The sequence below is a fragment of the Falco biarmicus genome, chromosome 11 (assembly GCF_023638135.1).
Source record: "Falco biarmicus isolate bFalBia1 chromosome 11, bFalBia1.pri, whole genome shotgun sequence".
Lineage (NCBI taxonomy): Eukaryota > Metazoa > Chordata > Aves > Falconiformes > Falconidae > Falco > Falco biarmicus.
The window spans coordinates 12649104-12668237 of NC_079298.1; the positions used below are offsets into that span (position 1 = coordinate 12649104).

The window sequence follows — 19134 nt, forward strand, 5'->3', positions numbered from 1 at the left end:
AGGTGGCGGCTCGGCCGCTGGCTGCAGCAGTGCCTGTGGTGGCCAAAAACTATGACACCGCTGCCGTTAGTTTGTGAAGTGTCAGATTTGTCTAAAAGTAAACCACTCTCTAGATTTCTTTTTTCCCCGCTTGTGAGTTTACTGTTTATAAAAGGCTGTCATACAAACTTACGCCCCATGATTAGCTTGGAAAAATTGGCTTATAGCCTGATAATTTTGAAGAGCTACAGTTTGGCGGTTTTTTTTTCTTTTTTTCTTTTTTTTTCCAAAACAGAGCTCCTCTTCATGCCTTCCAGGTGCTGGATGGAAGCAAGGCAAAATATCCTCATGGAGCTGATCATCTCCCACTGCTGTTCTAAAGGTAATTGCTTTTGCTCTTGGCAGCCTTCCAGGTAATGTGGATTTAGGTGACTTGGACACTTGAAAGTTTCTTGACGATGATCTTAAAGGTCTTTTCCAACCTAAACGATTCTATGACATTATTTCATAATATGTATGCTGTATCAGTACTCCTGAATGCTTTCAAAAAAGATACTTACTGTTACGAGGAATTTCCTCTCACTTTCCAGTACCTTCCTAGTAACAAATGTTAAAACACTGGTGCAAATTTTATGTGATGTCAGATGTGAAAGGACAATGGAGTTTAATGACTGTTAACTTTAGAGTTGAAAGTACAGAGGGGGTGAAAATGAAGAAAAAAAATCACTCTTGTTTCAGACTTTAAAAACACGTTTAGTTTGATTAACTTTTCCATAAAAAGCAGCTTGCTAATATGGGAGTATGTTGTGTAGCTTTTTTTTCCAGTGACAAATGTCATTACCTGGTCATTTGTGGGGTGTGGAGCAAGAGCAGGAAATGCTTATCTTGCATCTGTATGAAATTAAAAGTTGTCTTCTAAGAAGTTTTTCTCTTTGGTTTAGACTTGAAAACTAGTAAGGGAGTTGAGTGGGGTTAGAGGTGCTAATTGGCGATGCAGGGACAGTCTTCTGAGAATTGATGCCGTCAGACATAAACGAGAGTAAGCAGCTTGCTGTTTAGTAGATGGCCCTCAATTTACTTGGCTTGTATATCTCCTTAATTTAGAAGTGCTCTAGGGATTAGAGGAGCTTTGAGTAGCTGAGTCAAAGTACTGTTGCAAGGACTTCTCTCATTTAGAATATGTGTGATCTGGAGTTTGAAATAATTTTGCAGCTAAGTTCCTGCTGCACTGTGATGGAAACTCTTAAAAATGAATTTTCTGCCAGTGGTCAGTAGCTTGAAATGTCTTGTTTGGCTGTACTTCTTTATGTGGAAGAAGGGCAGATGGTTTTTAGTGCAATAACCAGTGTGTATGTCATGTTATTCCTGACAAGGCTTACTGTTAACACTTAGTTGTTAGCCCCATGAAATACACCCTCTTATGTCCTCTCATCCATGTGGCTGTCTGAGGCATGTTGTCCTAGAACAAAAAATTAAAGAGATGACTCTATTTTTTTAAGTCACCTTCAGTCTCACTTGTTGTTATTACTGGTTCATTTATGGTGAGGTAAGTAAGTTTGTCTTGTTTGCCTTTGTTTTTCCAGTGGGGATGATAGCAATTCTGTTGCTGATGTTCTGAATGATAACTAATGCTTTTAAAGAAATGTGTGTCATTGTAAACATAGGCAGACCTCAGCAGAAGATCTCATGTCTACAGCATGTATGCTAAAATATGCTATTTTCTCCCAACAGGAGAGGGAAAGGAATGCTGTGCGCTCTCCTGTCAATTAAAGTTCTCACTGCTTCTCCAGTAGTAATCAAGGTGAAGTAATAAATTGGGGTGGGAGGAATCTATTTGAAATAACTTTATATACTATCCTGCAAAGTGAGATTTGCCCGTTGCTGGAGATTTTGACTTGGAACCTCAGAACGCCAATGCTTAGATTGCAGGGGAAATGGTTAGCTGAGAGTGTGGGAAGTTAGACTCTGCACCTTGTGTAGATAAGGTGCCTCTGGCCTCCTAAAAGGGTGGTGGAAGGGAATCACAGAACTATAGAGGTAAAGAAAAAGGTTGCTATAACCTTTTCTACAGAGTGAAGGATTTTAGAAGGATGGTGTCAGCTGTTAAACTGTGTAGGTGTTAGTGATGCCTGTGATAAGGCAGAATTAATAATTTTTCTCAGCTTTGCTCTTTCATGAAATTACACTGCTTGTGCTTCCTGTGGACTTTTGGGTGTTCGTTTCAAAATGTTAGTACCCCTGTATTTTACTGGGAAGATGTTGAAACATTTTTTTAAGTTCCTCTTCCTTCATGGATAATTCAGATTAATGAATTAAATGATACTAAAAGTTTTCTTGTAGGTGGGATGAGAAGGTAACTTGCACAGCTGAGGATTAATTATGGCAAACTACCGTAAAGATGAACAGTTTGTAAGAATACTCACTTCTTACAATTTGAAATTAATATTCTTAATGCAGTACAGAATAAATATTGAAATCTGCCTCTGGTTTTGACACAGAGCTGTCCTAAAGAATTGGGCATCCTTCCTCTTCAAATTTTGTTTCTTTTAATGTGTAATGTTACAAGCACAATTAATTGCTATGTAGTCACTTTATAAAGGTAGCTTACTAGATTATCCTGAGCTTCCTGCAACTAGCAGGTTTTAGCAGAATCAGCACCTGCTGAGTGAGTCCTGTTTCATTATGAGCCACATCTACAGGAATCGAAGTGTTACTGGAGAAGGGAGTGTACAAGAACAACAACTGAGTTGGGAGGAAAATTATGCTGAAGTCTGTTTCCATTTTGTTTCTTTGTTCAAAACTGGATGTCTGAACTTTAAAGTGGCTTAACTTTTTTTTTTGAGTTTTGAGCGTGCACTTTTACATTTGAAGTCTGAGAGTAACAAGTATGTCTTGCTTGTGGAATCAAGGGACTCACTCATATCCAATTATTGAATCTATTGGCAGCTGTTTGAACAAGTAAACAATGGCTTTGAAAATAAGCATAAATCAACAGCTAAGTTGGATGCTGGTCAGAAGGTGCAGACTGGTTTCCCTGTTGTTGTTCAGTTAGGCAGAATAGAAGCCTCATCAGAGATCTCGGAAGGCTTTTATTCGGTCTGAATAAGTAGTCTTTGCTTTTGCCATATCTGTGGGACAGTAATATTTTTGTAATTGCAGCTGTTTAGATACCACCTCAGTGGTCTGAAAACATCCTGTGCTGCCACATCAACTTTGAGTTTGTTTCATCTGTTGAATTTCAGGTTGTGGCTGCTCTCTGTGAATCCACAGAAGGCTTTATTTTAAGGCTCCTGATTCTTCTTTTCTTTGTGGTGTTACCTTGTTTGGTAACACCATCTTGCTATCGCTGCCTTGTTTGCCGCTCACTAGGGGTGAATTCAGTACTAGTGGTACCTATTCTCAGGAGAAGATTTTTCAGCTATGGTAAATGATTTCTTATGCTTCTGGTCTGTTGGAGCCTGTTTGGCTGCCTTCAACACCATTTTCAAGATATGCTTTAACTTGGTGCTGTTACAGCTGTAGTTGCAGCTCTGTCTTGGCAGAGTGTTGATCTAGGTTAGGAGTATGATAATCCTTATCCATTAAGAGTAATTCTGTATTTTATATCTAAACTTGTTATGGTTCTCCAATGGTATAACAACAAGAAGTAATGAACACCATAAATCCCTCCATTGTTTTTGCAAGGCTGTAATGAAGGGGTCTCCTCTTCAATTGAAATGACTGGTGGGCTGGAAATAAGTACAGAATACAAAACACAGTGTTAAGAGTTATAAAGTCTTTAATGTGGGTTTGTGTTCTTGCTGTGTGCTCACATGAAGCCCAGCACAACAGGTTCTTGAAATCTCTTGAAACTCTGGGCACTACCTGAATGTAGCTTACGTGATTTCTGAATGTGATTGTTTCTTTTTGGCTGCAGAACAACCTGGCTCAAGCAAGACTTGCAAGTTTTGAAACAGGTGGTAGTACACGGACTCTGCTTCAGCTGCTTTCTTCTGTTGAATTCAACCACACAAACAAGGTATCCTCTTTTTAATAGAAAGAAGCATATGTACTGTGTTTTCCAAGAGCTTCCTGTACATATGTGTGCTTGGGAAGCAGACTAGAATGAGAGGAGAGTTACATCTAGGTAGTGGATTTTGGCATGTTTGTATATGGAGTGTTAGGAAGCAAGATGAAAGGTGATCTAAGATCTAGATGAAGTGAAACTTAGGGCAATTGTTCCTTTTCTCCTTCACTTGGCATTGTTTGCAAGTTGTCCTTATAAGTGCTTTTGTTCATCCTTTTGAAGATGGCTGTAGAGGCCTCAATAGCAAATGGGAAGGGCTGTAACTATACCTTCCCACGCAGGCTCTGAATGTTGCATGTGTTAAATATTGCCTCAGCATTGATTTATGATGATGCTATTAAAATCCAGGACTTCAGCAAAACTGCAGCTAAGACAAAACTTGCTCTCTTTGCTTGTAGTGTGGATTTTGCCAGGTTACATAATTTGTAAGCAACTTGACTGGAGGAGAACGACAGATCAGAATTTGAACTGTTCCCTATTTCTTCAGCTTTTGTCAGACTGCTAGTCAGACAGTAGTTCTTAGAGAACAGGCTGACTGTTACGGTTGAGAAGGATGTAAGAAGTGCCCTTTCTCAAAGGCTTGGCTAGTCTGCACTGAACACCAAGTAATGTTCTACTCCCACCTCCCTGTACTCAGCCAGAAGAGGTTATGAAGTGAGTGGACAAGTTGATTTGGTGGAAGCAGAGGTTCAGCGCTTCAGGCCACACTGTAAATGACCTTAAAATGACAACAGTTAGACATTCGTCTTGGACCTGTCATGTTCATGGGTCATTTCCTTCCAGAGCAGTTCGTCCAGTCTCTGAGCTTTCTGTCTGGCAGGGTGAGCTTCCTAAGAGCCCACAGTGTCTTTGTCACCAGAGGTAATCATGCAGCATTTAAAATGCCTCAACATTGCTTGGACGGTTGAGGCACACTGTGTCTCAGTGTTATCAGAAACTGTTTGGTATATGGTCACGGAAAACACAGGAATTTCTTTGAAAGCTTGAAAAACCTCTGAAGCATGTGGCTGAGCTAAAGGCGTTTTCTTGTCATCCAGTTGTTACTTACAGTTCATTATAACAAAGTGAATTATGAGAATGAAGCTGTGATGTCTTTAAAGGAAAAGCTGTGTTGACAGAAGTGAACCACACAATTATGTGAAATAGCAGACCAGAAGGGTAATAACAATCTAATGTAGCAAACATGTCATGCCTGTGTGAGAGCAAATTTGGTCAAGACTATAGGTTGAAAACACCAGATTTTCAGTAATTTGGTCTCTGTATACATGACTAGTGAACTTCCTGGTTTCAAGGAAGCAGCTCTCTAATTTAGGAGTTGAGTCAGACTAAAGAGAATTGAAATAATGTAGTCAGTTATTAAACACCAGACCGTAAATATTGTAGCCAACTGGTAGAGTGCAGGAGATGGTTGTGAAGAAATATGTCAGCTGTGCTAAGATGCAGGATTCGTCTCTTGGTTTTTTGCTAATTTTTACGCTGTTAGGAGCTCTGAAACCATGTTAATACTTGAAATGGAATAGAATCTCTCTAGGTGTGACTTGTTGACTTGCAGGTGGTCAGGTTGTTAAAGTGACTTGTTTGACACCTTATGGAAACCAAGCACTTCCTTCAAGCAGACAGCTCTCTCTGAATAACTATTAATGCAAGCTGAACTGAAATTGGGGAGAGCTGGAACTCGCTGTCAGCGGCTAGCCTTCTCTTTGTGTTAAAATTCAAAACTGTATGTGTGTCAGTTTGAGTTGAAAGGAAACTGTTGCTTCATAACTTGGTAAAATGTACACTTTTGTATTTCTTGCTGTATTTAAGAACTTATGTCATCCATCATGATGATTTCTTAACACATTCTGCTTAAGTCTTGAAAATGAGGATTTACCCTTGTCTTGAGACTGATACATTTTTAAGTGTTTCAATAAGTTGTTAATGAGAAAAGGCTTTCAAAATAGCCCTTGTCTTATTATTCAGGCAAGGTGAGTTCAAAGTGACACTCATAATAGTTGTTACTGACAAATATTGACAAGAAAAATACAATGAAGCAAAGAAAAAGTATTTGGTGTATTGGTAGATTATTGTGTAACATCTTCTGCCTGGGTGCTTCTCCTGTGTTTTAAGAGTACTTTAGAAACAGTGAAGAGCAGAACAACTGCTATTTGCAAAGGCTCTCTGTTAAAGGAGAATTGCCAGAATTTGTTTTTGTCAATTGTTTTCAGGGCTTGCTCTTCTTTCATTACCGGTGTCCTCATAATTGTTCTATTTCTAGGGATTTAGTTTTTCCTGTAGTGCAGGATCTTTAATTGGGAATTTACATGGCAATCTTCCTGGCTGTAAAATGTCTTAGCACTGCTTTGCTACTGCCTTAAAAACTTGGAGCCATGACTTTTTACTGTTGGGGCCAACTTGGCAGGATGTGACTGGTGGTGTAGCAAAGTGCTCATGTGAGTATAATGTGGAATCATTCAACCTTTTTGGAGATAGGTTAGCTGTATGAAGCAGCCTCTAGCAGAGGAGGCGTATTTTTAATTTTATTTAGGCCTTCCATAAGAATAAATAAATAATAATAATTTTTTTATTTAGGCCTTCCATAAGAGTACGTGGGTGTTTTTTCTTTTTTCTGCCATATTATCTTGCATCAGTGAATTGTTATCTCTGACTAAGCTCTTGTGATATCTGCAGCTAGTAATGCAGGAAAAAAATCTAAATGCCATAAATGCTGCTTGTTTTGGAGCCCAAGTTATCCATTGCTCTGTGGTTTAGAAAGGCACATCATGCTTCTGTGAAAAACGTTTTTTTTCCTGGCCTTTTGGCAGCATAAACTGACCTAGATTGTGCCTTTGACCTGTTAAATCCTGCGGTTCCTTTGTTTCACCAGGTTGTTTGAAACTTCCCCGCACCTTCCTCCTGTTTTGGAAGCTCATTTTCTGCAGCTGACTTGAAAAAAATTGACTTGTAAACCAGTAGAATAGCTCCAAGAATAGTGCCCTTGTGAGGGCTGTAAATCGGGTCATGTGTTACGTTGTGGGTAGCTCGTGGTGGTTGTTGACAAGGTTATTCCCATGCTTTGCCTTACTGTGCTATAAGAGAAGGATTCAGTATAGGTGCATAGTTACTTTCTTCTGTTTTTGCATTTGTGTATCAAATGTTCCCAGAGCTGTTAACTAGCACCCAAATTGTTGTTTTTTTAGGTTTCCTATGATATCTGGGGGAGATCTGGCAGCATGTGATGAAGACAAGCAGAGAAACTTTTGGATAGCTTAAGAACATAAACACGCAAGAGCATGTTCATTTTCTCCTAAAGTAATTGATTGTGTGTTAAAGGCACCTTTATGTTCTGCCACACAGAGATGGTCAGCAGTCAGCCTCTCCCCATAGCAGACAGTGGGAAAAGAAAAAAGAAAAAAAGAACCAGAGCCACAGATCATGTCCCTGGAAAGTTTGAAGGTTAGTTGCAATTTCTAAGCTTCTAATTGTAGTATTCTGTTTTCCCTCTGCTGTTCTCTGTTTTCTTAGCTAAACATTGCTTTTTGGGAAACATTCTAAGTTGACATTTCTGTTTTTCTTTATCCCCTATGTTTTGGTCTTCAGTCTCCTTTTTTTCTTTCTTTTCCTCTTGGTGCTGAAATCTGAGTCTTGTTCATAATCTGGTTTGGTCTTTGGTTTTTTTTTTTTTTGTTTGGTGGTTTTTTTTAGTAGGAACAGTGCTGATGTTGAAATGTTTTGACTACAGATGTGAGCACAAATACTGTGAAGCATTGTAGGTCAAATACAGCTCAGTGCGACAAAGGTGACCAGTATAAAACTACTTAGTGGGCCAGGAGCATTGTAAGGTATGCTGCAAACCAAGATGGTAGCAGTCTTCTAGGTTTAAGCTTTCGGATTTCAGTTATACTTAAAAACACTCTCTGCAAGTAGATTTTTGTATGGTAAGCCTTTTCTGATCAAGGAGTGAAATGTTTTCCACCTGAAAAAAAAACTGGTTCTGTGTTTTACATGGAGACAGGGAAGGTGGATGAGGTCCTAGCAGTTACTAAGCTATAAGATTATTCATACAAGAAACAACTTGTAATTTTGATGCTGGAATTAAGTCTGCTTTAAATTTTCCTGGAACTTGGAGGGGGGAATTGAAAAATGAGGCATAATTAAGGCTGGCACATCTACTTTTAATCCTGATAAATCTATTTTCTGTCTTCATTACCAAGGGAATTTTTTCAGTTGCTGTCATGAGGGATGCTCATCAGATAAATAGCTTGTCTTCATGTTATTCACTGAAATGCTTTGGCTAATGTGTCCTTTCTGCTGGATTTCTTTGGCAGACTTGTACAAGCTGACTGCTGAACTTCTTGGTGAGGGAGCATATGCCAAAGTTCAAGGTGCTGTCAGCCTTCAAACTGGGAAAGAATATGCAGTAAAAGTAGGTATAGAATAAAAGCAGCATCGCTTCTGTCTGTAGCATGTCTTCTCCCTCCTAGTATCTCAGTGAAAACCTGTAGTAGTCGGTAATAGCAAAACCTTTTAGAACATTTTTGACGCTTGAGATGAGCCTGCTTTATAACTGTTGAGATATCTGTTGTCTTAAGTATTGTGCCTCTGGAGTTAACTGGTATATCAGCTGCAGATAGAATTCATAAACATTAAATACGTGATGGTTAGATCTTGGGGCAAGCTTTCCTCTCATGTCCTGATTTGATTGTAGCCCTACCAGTTTTTAATCTCTTATGAAAGAAGAGGCTGAGTTGTCATCTAGTATGGCCTACCAAATAGTGCAAACTTTTGAGAATGCTGCTCAGAGTTCAGAGAGCATCAGTTACTGCCATTAGTTCATGTAAAGCTGTCTTATATTTTGACAGAGGTGAATCTTCTGTAACAACATTATTAAGTGTTAGGGCCCATTTACACATCTGTGGTTATCCCGAGTCTCCCATTTAATTATAAACACTTTATGCTTGATTCTTTTGCAAAAGCGAATAGGCACAAAATTTTCAGCCTCTTTAAAAATCTGCTCCTTTAAATGCTGTGATTTTGTGTGTACTTGGTAGAATTGAAAGTTGAAAGTCTGGAACAGACAAACCGCTGCATTATGAATTAGATGCGATGAGATACCAAGTCCCATGTAGTGCTGGTGAGTGGTTTGCCTGTTCAGTACCAGAGAACTTTGGCTGTAAAAATGAGAAACTGATACTGGATACAGGTGGTGGTAGTATTTGCGGTGATGTCATGAGTTCACATTCACACAGCAATCATTCAGTCTTAGCCTCTGTGGAAAGCCTTTGTCCTTGTTCTCTCACAGCCCGAGGAGCGTGTGAAGGAAGGTGACTTCTGATGGCAGTACAGAAGGGCTCTGAGATGGAATGTGTGGTTTTTTTTTAATGTGTTAGGCCCTGTTATTGGGTCTCCATGAAGTTAGCACTATGAACCAAACTCATTTTGTGGTGAATTTACTACTTAAACGCCTATAATGACAAATCTCTTTTTGGCTGTTCAGTGTCTGATGTGACTCAAATCTACTTTTGTTAGAACTCAAAAGGATATCCTTTTCTGCACGTTGCAAGGTTAAAGTGATGCAAGAAAAAGCTTGTGGTAACTGGTCAGTGACTTCTGTAACGTGTGGATTTAGTTCCTTTCTTCTCTTCCTGTCCTCATTTCTCTTGTCCTTTGAATGTCTTCCAGAGCTCCGCTGACACTGTAAATAAATGACAGATGAGAAATTAAACAAACAAAGGTGGAGTGTTTCTCTCTGGTGGGCATGCCTGAGATTCAAGCCTTAGATCACTTAACTAATTCTAGAGCTATGTGCACAGTTCCTGCAGTAATCTTTCAAATAAGAGCTCTAACTCTTTCCACAGATCATTGAAAAAAACGCTGGGCATAGTCGCAGTCGGGTTTTTCGTGAAATAGAAACGCTGTACCAGTGTCAGGGTAACAAGTAAGTATAGACCCTTGTGCGTGTGTGTGTTTAAAGTATCTTGAATATTTTTTCAAATTTTCAAGCCTCTTATGTGTGACTAGGTTAGGAGCTTTGCAGTAGTCTTCTTAAAACCAGTTGAAATTCAGCCTTGACCTATTCAAAAATAAGAATTTCCCCTTCTTTTACCTGTGAAATTTGAGGAAATATTTACAAAATAAGTCACGTAACTCGATTAGCAAGCAGATCAGTGTAGCCTGAACATGCTTCAGTGATGAGTGGCTGTTGTCCAAATGAGGAATTAACATTTTGAAAATCTCCCTTGTGATTTCACCATCAGCAAAAGCTGACCTGATACCAGCTGCTGTTGAAAGGAACAGTCTTGCCATTCCTTTCCTTAATGTGTGGTTTGTCCTCTTTGTGTCGGCCTTCCTGCTTTTGCACTGGAACTCTCAGATCAGCCAAAAGCTAACTTCGTTTTCATTTGAATATGTGCTGACTTCACATAGCCACAGGATGAAGCAACTTTAAAGAAGCAACTACTACTCATCTCTGAAAAGGAGGGAAAGGCTACGCCGCCAGTGGCAGCATGCTCTGTGAGGAGTTTTAAGTCAGTTCTGAAACTACTCTTTTAGATGTCTCTGGTATTCTAAAATGTATATAACAGCTGTTATCTGCGCTCCAGTTGTGCATCTTGTATCGAGCCTTTTTTTTACAGATTTTTAGTACAACACTTAAAGATAGCTTAAAAACAAACTTCTTTACCACACATGTGGGTTTAAGTTGTGCTATGGAGAAGCAGATTATATGTCTTCTGTGTGTGGTTGAGCACATGGTCATAACTGATGAAAAATTCAAGCTCTCATGACCACATGCAGAATTTGGATTTTGGGTGCTGTAGGTTTAGAAAAATCTGACTTAACATGTTTGACATTCTCAGGGCAACATGGGGTGTTTGTGTGCTACAAAGGCTGTACGCTAGCTAGACAGGAGCGAGTTAATTTAAAAATGGTAACTAAGGCACTGGATTTAATATCATGTTGACAGGTGCCTGTCTGCTTCAAACCTTGTGTGTTCTGCCTTGTGATTTCCAGAGAGAAAGAATGCCAATTATTTCTTTTTTGTTCTTGCCTTCAGCACAAATGCAGTGTTCTAGACTTATTAAATACAATCTATTACCAATTATCTTCCTGTCAATTGAGCAGAACTCTTTCACAATCCTGTATGATTTTGGTGTTTGGCCTGTTTCCCCCCACTTACATTTGTGTGAGTTGGAAATGTGGTTTTAATGCCACAGGCAACTAAAACAACATATTTAATTACAACTTTTATTTTTGGTTACTTCCGGAACTTCCTAATTAGCCATGGTGAAACTCTTCATTGCTCTGTTCACACTCTATACCTGTTTGTTCTATTTCCCCTTTTTTCTTTTTTTTTTTTTTCTTAAGGAACATTTTGGAGTTAATAGAATTTTTTGAAGATGACACCAGATACTACCTTGTCTTTGAGAAGCTGCGAGGAGGTACTGTGCAGTAATTGTGCTTTGCTCACTGAATCATTTTGGTCCTGCTCGTCTCAGTGTTTTAAAGCAGAAAATGAAAAGCTTATTTTAAATGCTTGATAATTTTGAGACTAAGAACTGGAGGGAAAAATATATAAAGCTTGATGGTTATTCTTTAATACTGATGGGTCTGGTCATACATTTGCAATCCCTGTCTGTAGTTAAGCTATTGAAATGTCAGCTCTACTACAGCGGAAGCTTTGGAATATAGTTAATAGGTCACAGTACCTCAGGCAAGGAGGGAGATGGTATGTCAGGTATTATGTATGATCATAGTACAGCATCTGTATCTGCTCTGGTAGCATTTTCTTTTGATGTAGGATTGACTGTTTTCTGAAACTCGGCACCGTTGTGAAAAACGTCTTGCTTCGGTCTCGGGTTGCTGTAGTTGTGAAGCAGTCTGCTTGTGGCTGTTAAGAGGGCCCATCAAGTGAACATGTGTGGCCACTGGTCTCCAGGATTTAATGCTCGCCTGGGGAATTAGAAGGCTGCATCAAGCACTTCATGGACTTTCTCACATTTGTCTGTATGGAGCACAATTACAGTATGTATTAATTTCATGGCTGTGCAAAACCAAGAGTTAAGTGTAGCCTACCTTTCAAAGAAAAATTGAATTGACATCTATTGTCACTGGTCAGGAAGGTTTTCAGTAGCAAGCCATATGTGCAAGAAATGCAGATTCCTTTGGTATAGATGCAAAACCTTTTAAAAAGGAAAATACATGCTTTCTTCCTTCCCTTAAAATTACTGCATCATTTCATTGTGGTTTCCTCTAACGCTCTTCCTCTTAATGCACAGATTTCTCTGACAAATTAGCTATAATAGGTCTTGATTGAGATGAATCTGCATTTGTCTATTTTCCCATGGCCACATTCTTCCATTAGTTAACCCTCTGACTGTGGGACTCCGCACGGCTGCTGAGAGGATAATAATACTATACCTTCTTCCCTCTCTTAGCTACTGTTTTTATAGTGGTCAACTAGGTGAGGCTAGCTTTCTCTTCAAAAATTTTCAGCATTTGAAGTTTAAGGTAGGTGGGTTTGAAGAAAGAAATAAAGGGAATTAGGGTTCAGACCAGCTTCTGATGTGCTACACTTTGTAATGTAAGCAGTGGGGCTGGCAGCAATGAGAACATTCATCTCCAGTGCGAGCCTTACTTCAGTAACTCCAGTTTCGGAGACTGATGTTACCTACAGCGGTGGGGGCTGTCTTGGGCGTTCCGCTTTCAGCTTTGCCGTCCTGTAGCTGTGGTAACTGAAGGAGCTCTGCTCCCATTTTAGCTGTGTTCAGTTCACCATAATATGCAGAAGCTTTTTAATATCCTTGCCTGACAGCATTTTATAATTGAAAGTGTTAAAATCCAGCTTATTATACTGAACTTACATGATATGAGACCTCCCCCCCCTTTTTTTTTCCTGTCTGAAATGCATTTTGGGAGGTGCTATATGGTGCTTTCTCTCTGAATATTGAAGAAGTGGTAACGACTGTGGCAGGAGTGCCCTGCTAGTCTTTCTGTTTGTTGGGTTACTTTATGTGAGCTGAATATAAAGTTTTTAGAGTATGTTTTCACTGATATTGATACAGTTCTTATCTGAGAGTCTGGAACATAAGCTCTATTCAGAAGAGTAATCTGAAATAAACCTGCTGAGTGCAATGAGCGCTTCAGGTTGCTCAGTATTGTTTCCTTCGAAGTCTGGGTTCTTGTCCACAGGGATGGAAACATCCAAGAACTGTTAACTATTTCTGAAGGTGAAAAGATCAACTATACCAGGGAAACCCTTTGAACTCTGTGCCCGCAAGAAATCTGTAGCAAACCAGAAAGTGGTGGTTTCAGCAAGGGAAGCTTTCTGTATTTAAAATCTGATAACTTGGTCCAAAATGGCCTTCTTCCACCCATCTGACATGGCACGTCTGTGCATATCTGAAGAGTCTTTTGTCATGTCAAAGCGTATCTGAAGAGTCCTTTGTCCCTTTTTCTTCTTTTTGACTTGTCTTTCCTGTTTCCTCTCAGAATTCTCACTGTGGAGGAGTGGCAGCAGCATTGATGATACAAGAATAGGAATTACTGCGATAGAGAATGGGAGGTTTACTTCCAGATCTAGAACTGAAGAATAAAAATGAAATCACCTGAGATATAAGACGGTTATTGGGTGCTAATAACAAATGACAGTTACTTCCTGAATTTCTCTGCCTGATTGCTTTTAAAAATATACCTCTCTGAGTAAGGAAATGGAAGGCTATTTAGTGGGCTTGGATCTCTGGACTACATGTAATTGGTTTTCTAAAGACATTTTTAATCTTTTAAGATTGATGGAATTCACTTAAAGAAGATAAGGAGTCAAACCTCCCTTTATCCTCTCTTAAAAGGATACCAGTGGAGCTCTGCCTGCAAGCTACCAGTCCCTCATTATGTTAATATTAGAGAGTTCTTTTGCCAGTTTTCACATCCCTTGGCAAATTCTGCCTTAAGTCAGTCTGAGACTTACCTTGATGTTAGTGGGAATTTTAATGTTTATTTAAAGGTAGAACGTTGTCCTGTTTTGATGGTGTTGAGACAAGAAACACGTATATTTGACTTCCAGTGTGGGGTTTCAATTGTCACATTACCCAAAGTGAGGAGAGTTAGTTTGAGCATGGCCGCCTGTGACCCAGGAAAGGATGGGTTTTGCTGAAATGCTATGTACATCCTCAGCTGATGTTTTACTACTACAATAATTAGCACAATAGCAATGAAATAACAGTAAAAATCTCTACTGTCCACAGTGTGTGGAAAAAAGTCCTGTGCTGGGGCAGTAAAGCAATTGCTCTTACGATGTGCTTAAACTAGTGGGCTGCCATGTTTGAAAATTATGTTCTAGCATTCTTAAGTATTTAAGCTGCTCAGCTGTAACTTTCTTCTTAGTCATTTCTCTGTTTGGTCCGTGGAAGTTGACTGCTATGAAAGACTGTTAGAAAAATGAGAGATGAGGTTACAGATTTGTGATACTTGGTATTAGCTCATCATTTTCTGAGGCTCTTCTCATATAAAAACATGGGATTGTGACACTTCAGTTTCTGCCATGTAAAGATACTAGGTCAGAGTGTTAGTTGCAAATAACTTTTCTAAGTTATTTCTGGCCTTGCTCACACTGAGATCGGTTCTCCCTTTATGGCAGGCTAGTAGTGGCTATTGCATTTTTATCATCATATTGACAAAGCCTTTTCTCAGCTTAGGCAGCATTCATACTAAGGTTTTCCCTTTCACCTGTTACTCTGACAGGTTCGATCCTGGCACATATACAAAAGCGAAAGCACTTCAATGAACGAGAAGCTAGCAAAGTAGTGAGAGATATTGCCTGTGCTCTGGATTTTCTTCATACAAAAGGTAAGAGAAGGCTGTCTCCATCTTTACTAGTTAATATTGTACACTTAGGTTATGGAGCACGTTTTATCTTTAAGTAGTCTGTTTAGATTTATTTCTATTTACAGAAATGCCAGATGACTTACACTGTTTTCCTTTAAATTACTGTATTAAAATATTATAATCAGCTGTGTCAAGATGATAGAGCCTTTTGAAGAAGAAAAGTTAAATCTGCATATGGGGAGAATTAACATTAGGGTTGAATCTGTTTGCTTGTTCTAGTTACCTAAGCCACCATGTGAAGGTTACTCAAAAGGGAACTAATATGCTTTTTAAATTCCTCCTCTTTCAGGTCTACAAAGATGCTTTTCTGTATTTACCCAGAATTTCTGCTGGTTACGAGACCTCTTTGTAGTAGTTTTTAGTCTCTACATTTAGACCTCCACTGTTGGGTTGAGACCACCTACAAGTAAACCATAGTCCTTGTTTGAAGCTGCCCTAATTGTATTTGGGGTTTGCTCAGGTTTAAAAGCAGTTCTGTTTGTAGAGAGTTATTCTATGTTAAAATGCTTTCATGCTGCTTTTTCTACTTGAGACTACTTTATTTTCAAAATTTCTGTGTGCTTTACGGTCATCCCAGAGTAATCTTCTTGTTGAGTGTGATAGATAACTTCAAAATCTTTCCTATTTCATGATTACCTGGTCTTGTATAGATTAAGCAGCTTCAGTTAAGGTTACAGTGATTACCTGTGAATAGAATGGTATATAATTGGAGGCTGTGTTTATTGGTTATTTATGTTGATAAATTTTTCCCTCATTTATTTGCCATTCTGATTAGCTGGGTAGATCTCAGCAGATCTATGTTTTCTGTCTTAAGTTGTTCAGTACTAGCCCCAGTTCCATAAATGTTTAATTGTAGGCTTTACTTGTAAGTCATAGGACTGCTTATATGTTTGAGTTGGAATCAGCATTTGTACCTTGATAGGTTGAACCGATTAAAAAGTATAGGATAGGGAATAAAGCAGTAAACCTGAGGAATATGGATCCTTTCACATGTTGTGACTGTTATGAGAAGTTAACTTGAATGTGGAAACAAACTTAGTTCGGATTAAGGTTTTTGGTAATTGTCATAGCCTGTCTATGTAATAACTGAACTTGAAACCTGCAGAGAATGTAGTCTTTGAATACCTGTATTTGGAAGACTTTGACTTTGAGATACAGGGCAAATGAGGAACAGGAAACTGTAGGCTGAACATGTGGAGAAATACAGTTTGATGTTAGGCCTACAGTAGTTGCTTAACTGCTGAAATTCTAGGAACACTGTTCAAGGAAGTTTAAACGTCAACTCAGCTAATACCTTTCTGTAGTTCTCTCTCAGACTTTAGTTTTAATTCTCCTTTCCCCAAACAAGAGGAGAGTGATTCATTTAAAAGGCTTTAGAGCAGCAATCCACTTTCTTGTTGTTTGCTGTGAATTGGTACAGTGGGGACATGGCTTGCAGAATCAGCTACAACAGCATCCCCTTGCATTTTATTGTTCCCTTTATGGTTCTTTTGTGGGACATTAAAATAATTAGTAAGTAGCATACAGACCACTAAAGTAAACAGGAAATTAAAGCAATTTTATTGCACAGCTTAATGGTGAAGTGCTATAGCTAGATGCTTTAAAAAAAAAAAACAACAACGGAATGAGGACAACTAATTCTTTTACCAGGAGTAGTTTAGAACTTAGCTGGATGATAATACTGCCTTACACCCACTTGGGATATGTGTGCCTTACTGCTAATAATCCACTGGAGGAGTGTTTAAAGGAAACTGTTGTCTTTTCTCAGCGCTGTGTGCAACTGCAAAATACAATGTTATATGATCAGATACATGAATTCAAGCAATGATACAAAAAAGTGCTGTTGGGTTTCACCTTGCAAGCCAGGCCAACTGCTGGGAGCTTTGTCAGCCTTGCTGTCAGCATGGGCCGCCTTGATGTATTTGTTTTGCCATCTTCCATGTATAAGGACTCTGAACGGTATCGTTATTGTGAAAGCTCTGATTCCTTTAGATTGGTGTTATGCTGTGCTGTTAACGTCTTTAAGTCATGTTGTAGAAAGTGCTGAGAGGAGGTGTTAGAAACTCCCTTACTGAGAATTTGGTGGGATATTTTCTTTTTTGTATTCTGAAGTAGTATCAAGTATGCTTGGGTTGTAATGTTTTTAAGCAAGGCTAGAGTGCAGTTAAATTACAGCAAGTTCCTGATTTGATTTGATTATTTTGCTTCACATTCTCTGCATTCCCATTAAGTGTGATCATATTAAACAGAGAACTTCCAGAAATAGTGTGTTTGGACATTTGAAGAACTGCTTTGACAACGCAGAACTACCTTTGCATATGAATTGCATGGATAGGTACCTTTGCTTCCGAGTTGGATTTGCCTGTTGTGATAGCAGTTGAATGAATGAAGATGACCTTTGGTTGTTCTCCTTTAGCTTTTCCTCTTCATCTCCAACCTAAGCCTTTAATTTTTCTTTTACTTCAGCAGTGAGTGCATACCTTACTGTTAAAGGATGATATTTTCATCTGCGAACTTGGGTGGGGTTTTTTTTGGGGGGGAGAGCATGTCATGCATGTATTGTCTGTGCTGGTAGGAGTTCAGCAGACCACTAGTTCTCTATCTAGAAAGGACCTTACTGTAGAAGCTTCAAAAATCTTTTGACTAAACTGTGTACACAAACTTGCCTACAGGTCAGCTATCTTTGTAAGCTGGTTTTAATTAACATAACTAATTTGGGCTAAGCGAAAAAGTTCCAGTGTTAAGTTTTTATTTGCTTGACTGACTCTCATGTACATTTAGAGATAGTAAAGGTATAGCAGGATGAAACAGTGACATTTAGTGAATACACTTTGCAATTAAATTACTTGCAGTATCATTAACAGGGGCTTTTATAGCAAACGCAGACCTAGAATATTTCCCAGGCCATCCTCTAAAAAAGACAAGTAATGAGAAATAAAACAGGAGAGTATCTTTTCTAATGAGTATTTTATATTCTTGTTTAGGTATTGCTCATAGGGACCTGAAGCCTGAAAACATCCTGTGCGAATCCCCAGAAAAGGTGCTACTCTTGTCTCTGCTTTCTGCAGGGTATTTTTTAAGCTGGTTTCCAAAAACAGCCCTCATGTTCTGTCTTGTCTCTTCTTGAAAACTTTTGAACCCATTGGTGAACTTCAACTACATTTGACAGAACTGAAGCCTGAAAGAGACTAAATTCTTTGGGATGTGAAAATGTGAGCATCTGGCTAAGGGATAAAAAGCCAACTGTTCTTAGAGAGGGCATGGCAATTGCAGTTGAGCACCTCATCTGTTCTGAGGCAGTACCCAGATGGGACAAGCAACAGGCCAGCTGGTCATGTTATGTATAGTTCCCAAACTGCCCTAGTGTGTACTGGCACTTGCCTAACCAAATAAAAAACGCAAAGTGTAGCTGGATCAGATACTAGTGGTGTGGGAGCAACTGAGGCAGAGGTGGCAAATGCAAGGAGTGGAATATAGCTGTAAGAGACAGGGTTTCACTAGCTGTGCTGCTAGACCAATTTGTGTTCTGTCCTGGGGTTTTCCACCTGGTGCTGTATTCATACATATTGCATTAATCCCAGTCTTCTGGACCTCTTACTGCTTTGTCCCCATTTTTAGGTATCACCGGTAAAAATATGTGACTTTGATCTTGGTAGTGGGGTGAAGTTGAACAGTGCGTGTACTCCAATAACTACTCCTGAATTAACAACGCCGGTAAGAGATCTACTGTAGCTTCATGCTTTTTCTCCTCTACCATAAAACAGTTTTTCTTGTCGCCAGAGGTGAGCTTCTGAAGGGCTTACCACAAAGTAACACCCAGCAGTAGACAGTTCGTTTAAAGCAGGTGTATGTGTGGTAAGTATTGTCTTGGATTTCCCAGTCATAGAACAAATATACAGGTTCATGGGGTCTCACTGTGTTAATTCTCCTGTTGGCCAGCAAGTAACACATTGATCCTGTTCATCTCTTACTCCCATCAAATGAGGAAGCTTTCATAGAGGTTTTTTATGTGCTTATGGATTGAGTTTGAACCTTAGTTTTGCGTTCATTTTGCCACATTTGGGTTCTGTAGCTAAGACCCATGAGCTAAGGGGGATGCTCTGTAATCGGTGTGTAGCTTTATGATACACATTAGTTTGAAAAACTAGTACTATGCTTACTGCATTACTGTGAAAGAAAAATCTGACACTTTTGCAGGAGTCTGCTATGGAAATCACCTCCCATGATGT

General features: G+C 39.1%; 1 protein-coding gene across 10 annotated transcripts in view; it reads left to right on the top strand.

Annotated features, from left to right (window-relative positions):
• LOC130156702 (MOB kinase activator 3C) overlaps window positions 1-19134 on the top strand; it is a 58217-nt gene that overhangs the window by 34240 nt on the left and 4843 nt on the right. For 2 of the 10 annotated variants that reach the window (XM_056355365.1, XM_056355364.1), the window contains exons 2-11: window positions 297-361; window positions 1711-1780; window positions 3896-3997; window positions 7382-7480; window positions 8353-8450; window positions 9883-9962; window positions 11390-11463; window positions 14762-14866; window positions 17890-17945; window positions 18524-18619. In XM_056355365.1, coding sequence (XP_056211340.1) covers window positions 7384-7480; window positions 8353-8450; window positions 9883-9962; window positions 11390-11463; window positions 14762-14866; window positions 17890-17945; window positions 18524-18619 — 606 coding nt within the window. In that variant the 5' untranslated portion in view covers window positions 297-361; window positions 1711-1780; window positions 3896-3997; window positions 7382-7383. Of the gene's footprint in view, window positions 1-274; window positions 362-1710; window positions 1781-3893; window positions 3998-7224; window positions 7481-8352; window positions 8451-9882; window positions 9963-11389; window positions 11464-14761; window positions 14870-17889; window positions 17946-18523; window positions 18620-19134 lie in introns of those variants that run through there. The other 8 variants (XM_056355366.1, XM_056355373.1, XM_056355362.1 and 5 more) reach the window with 8 other exon arrangements.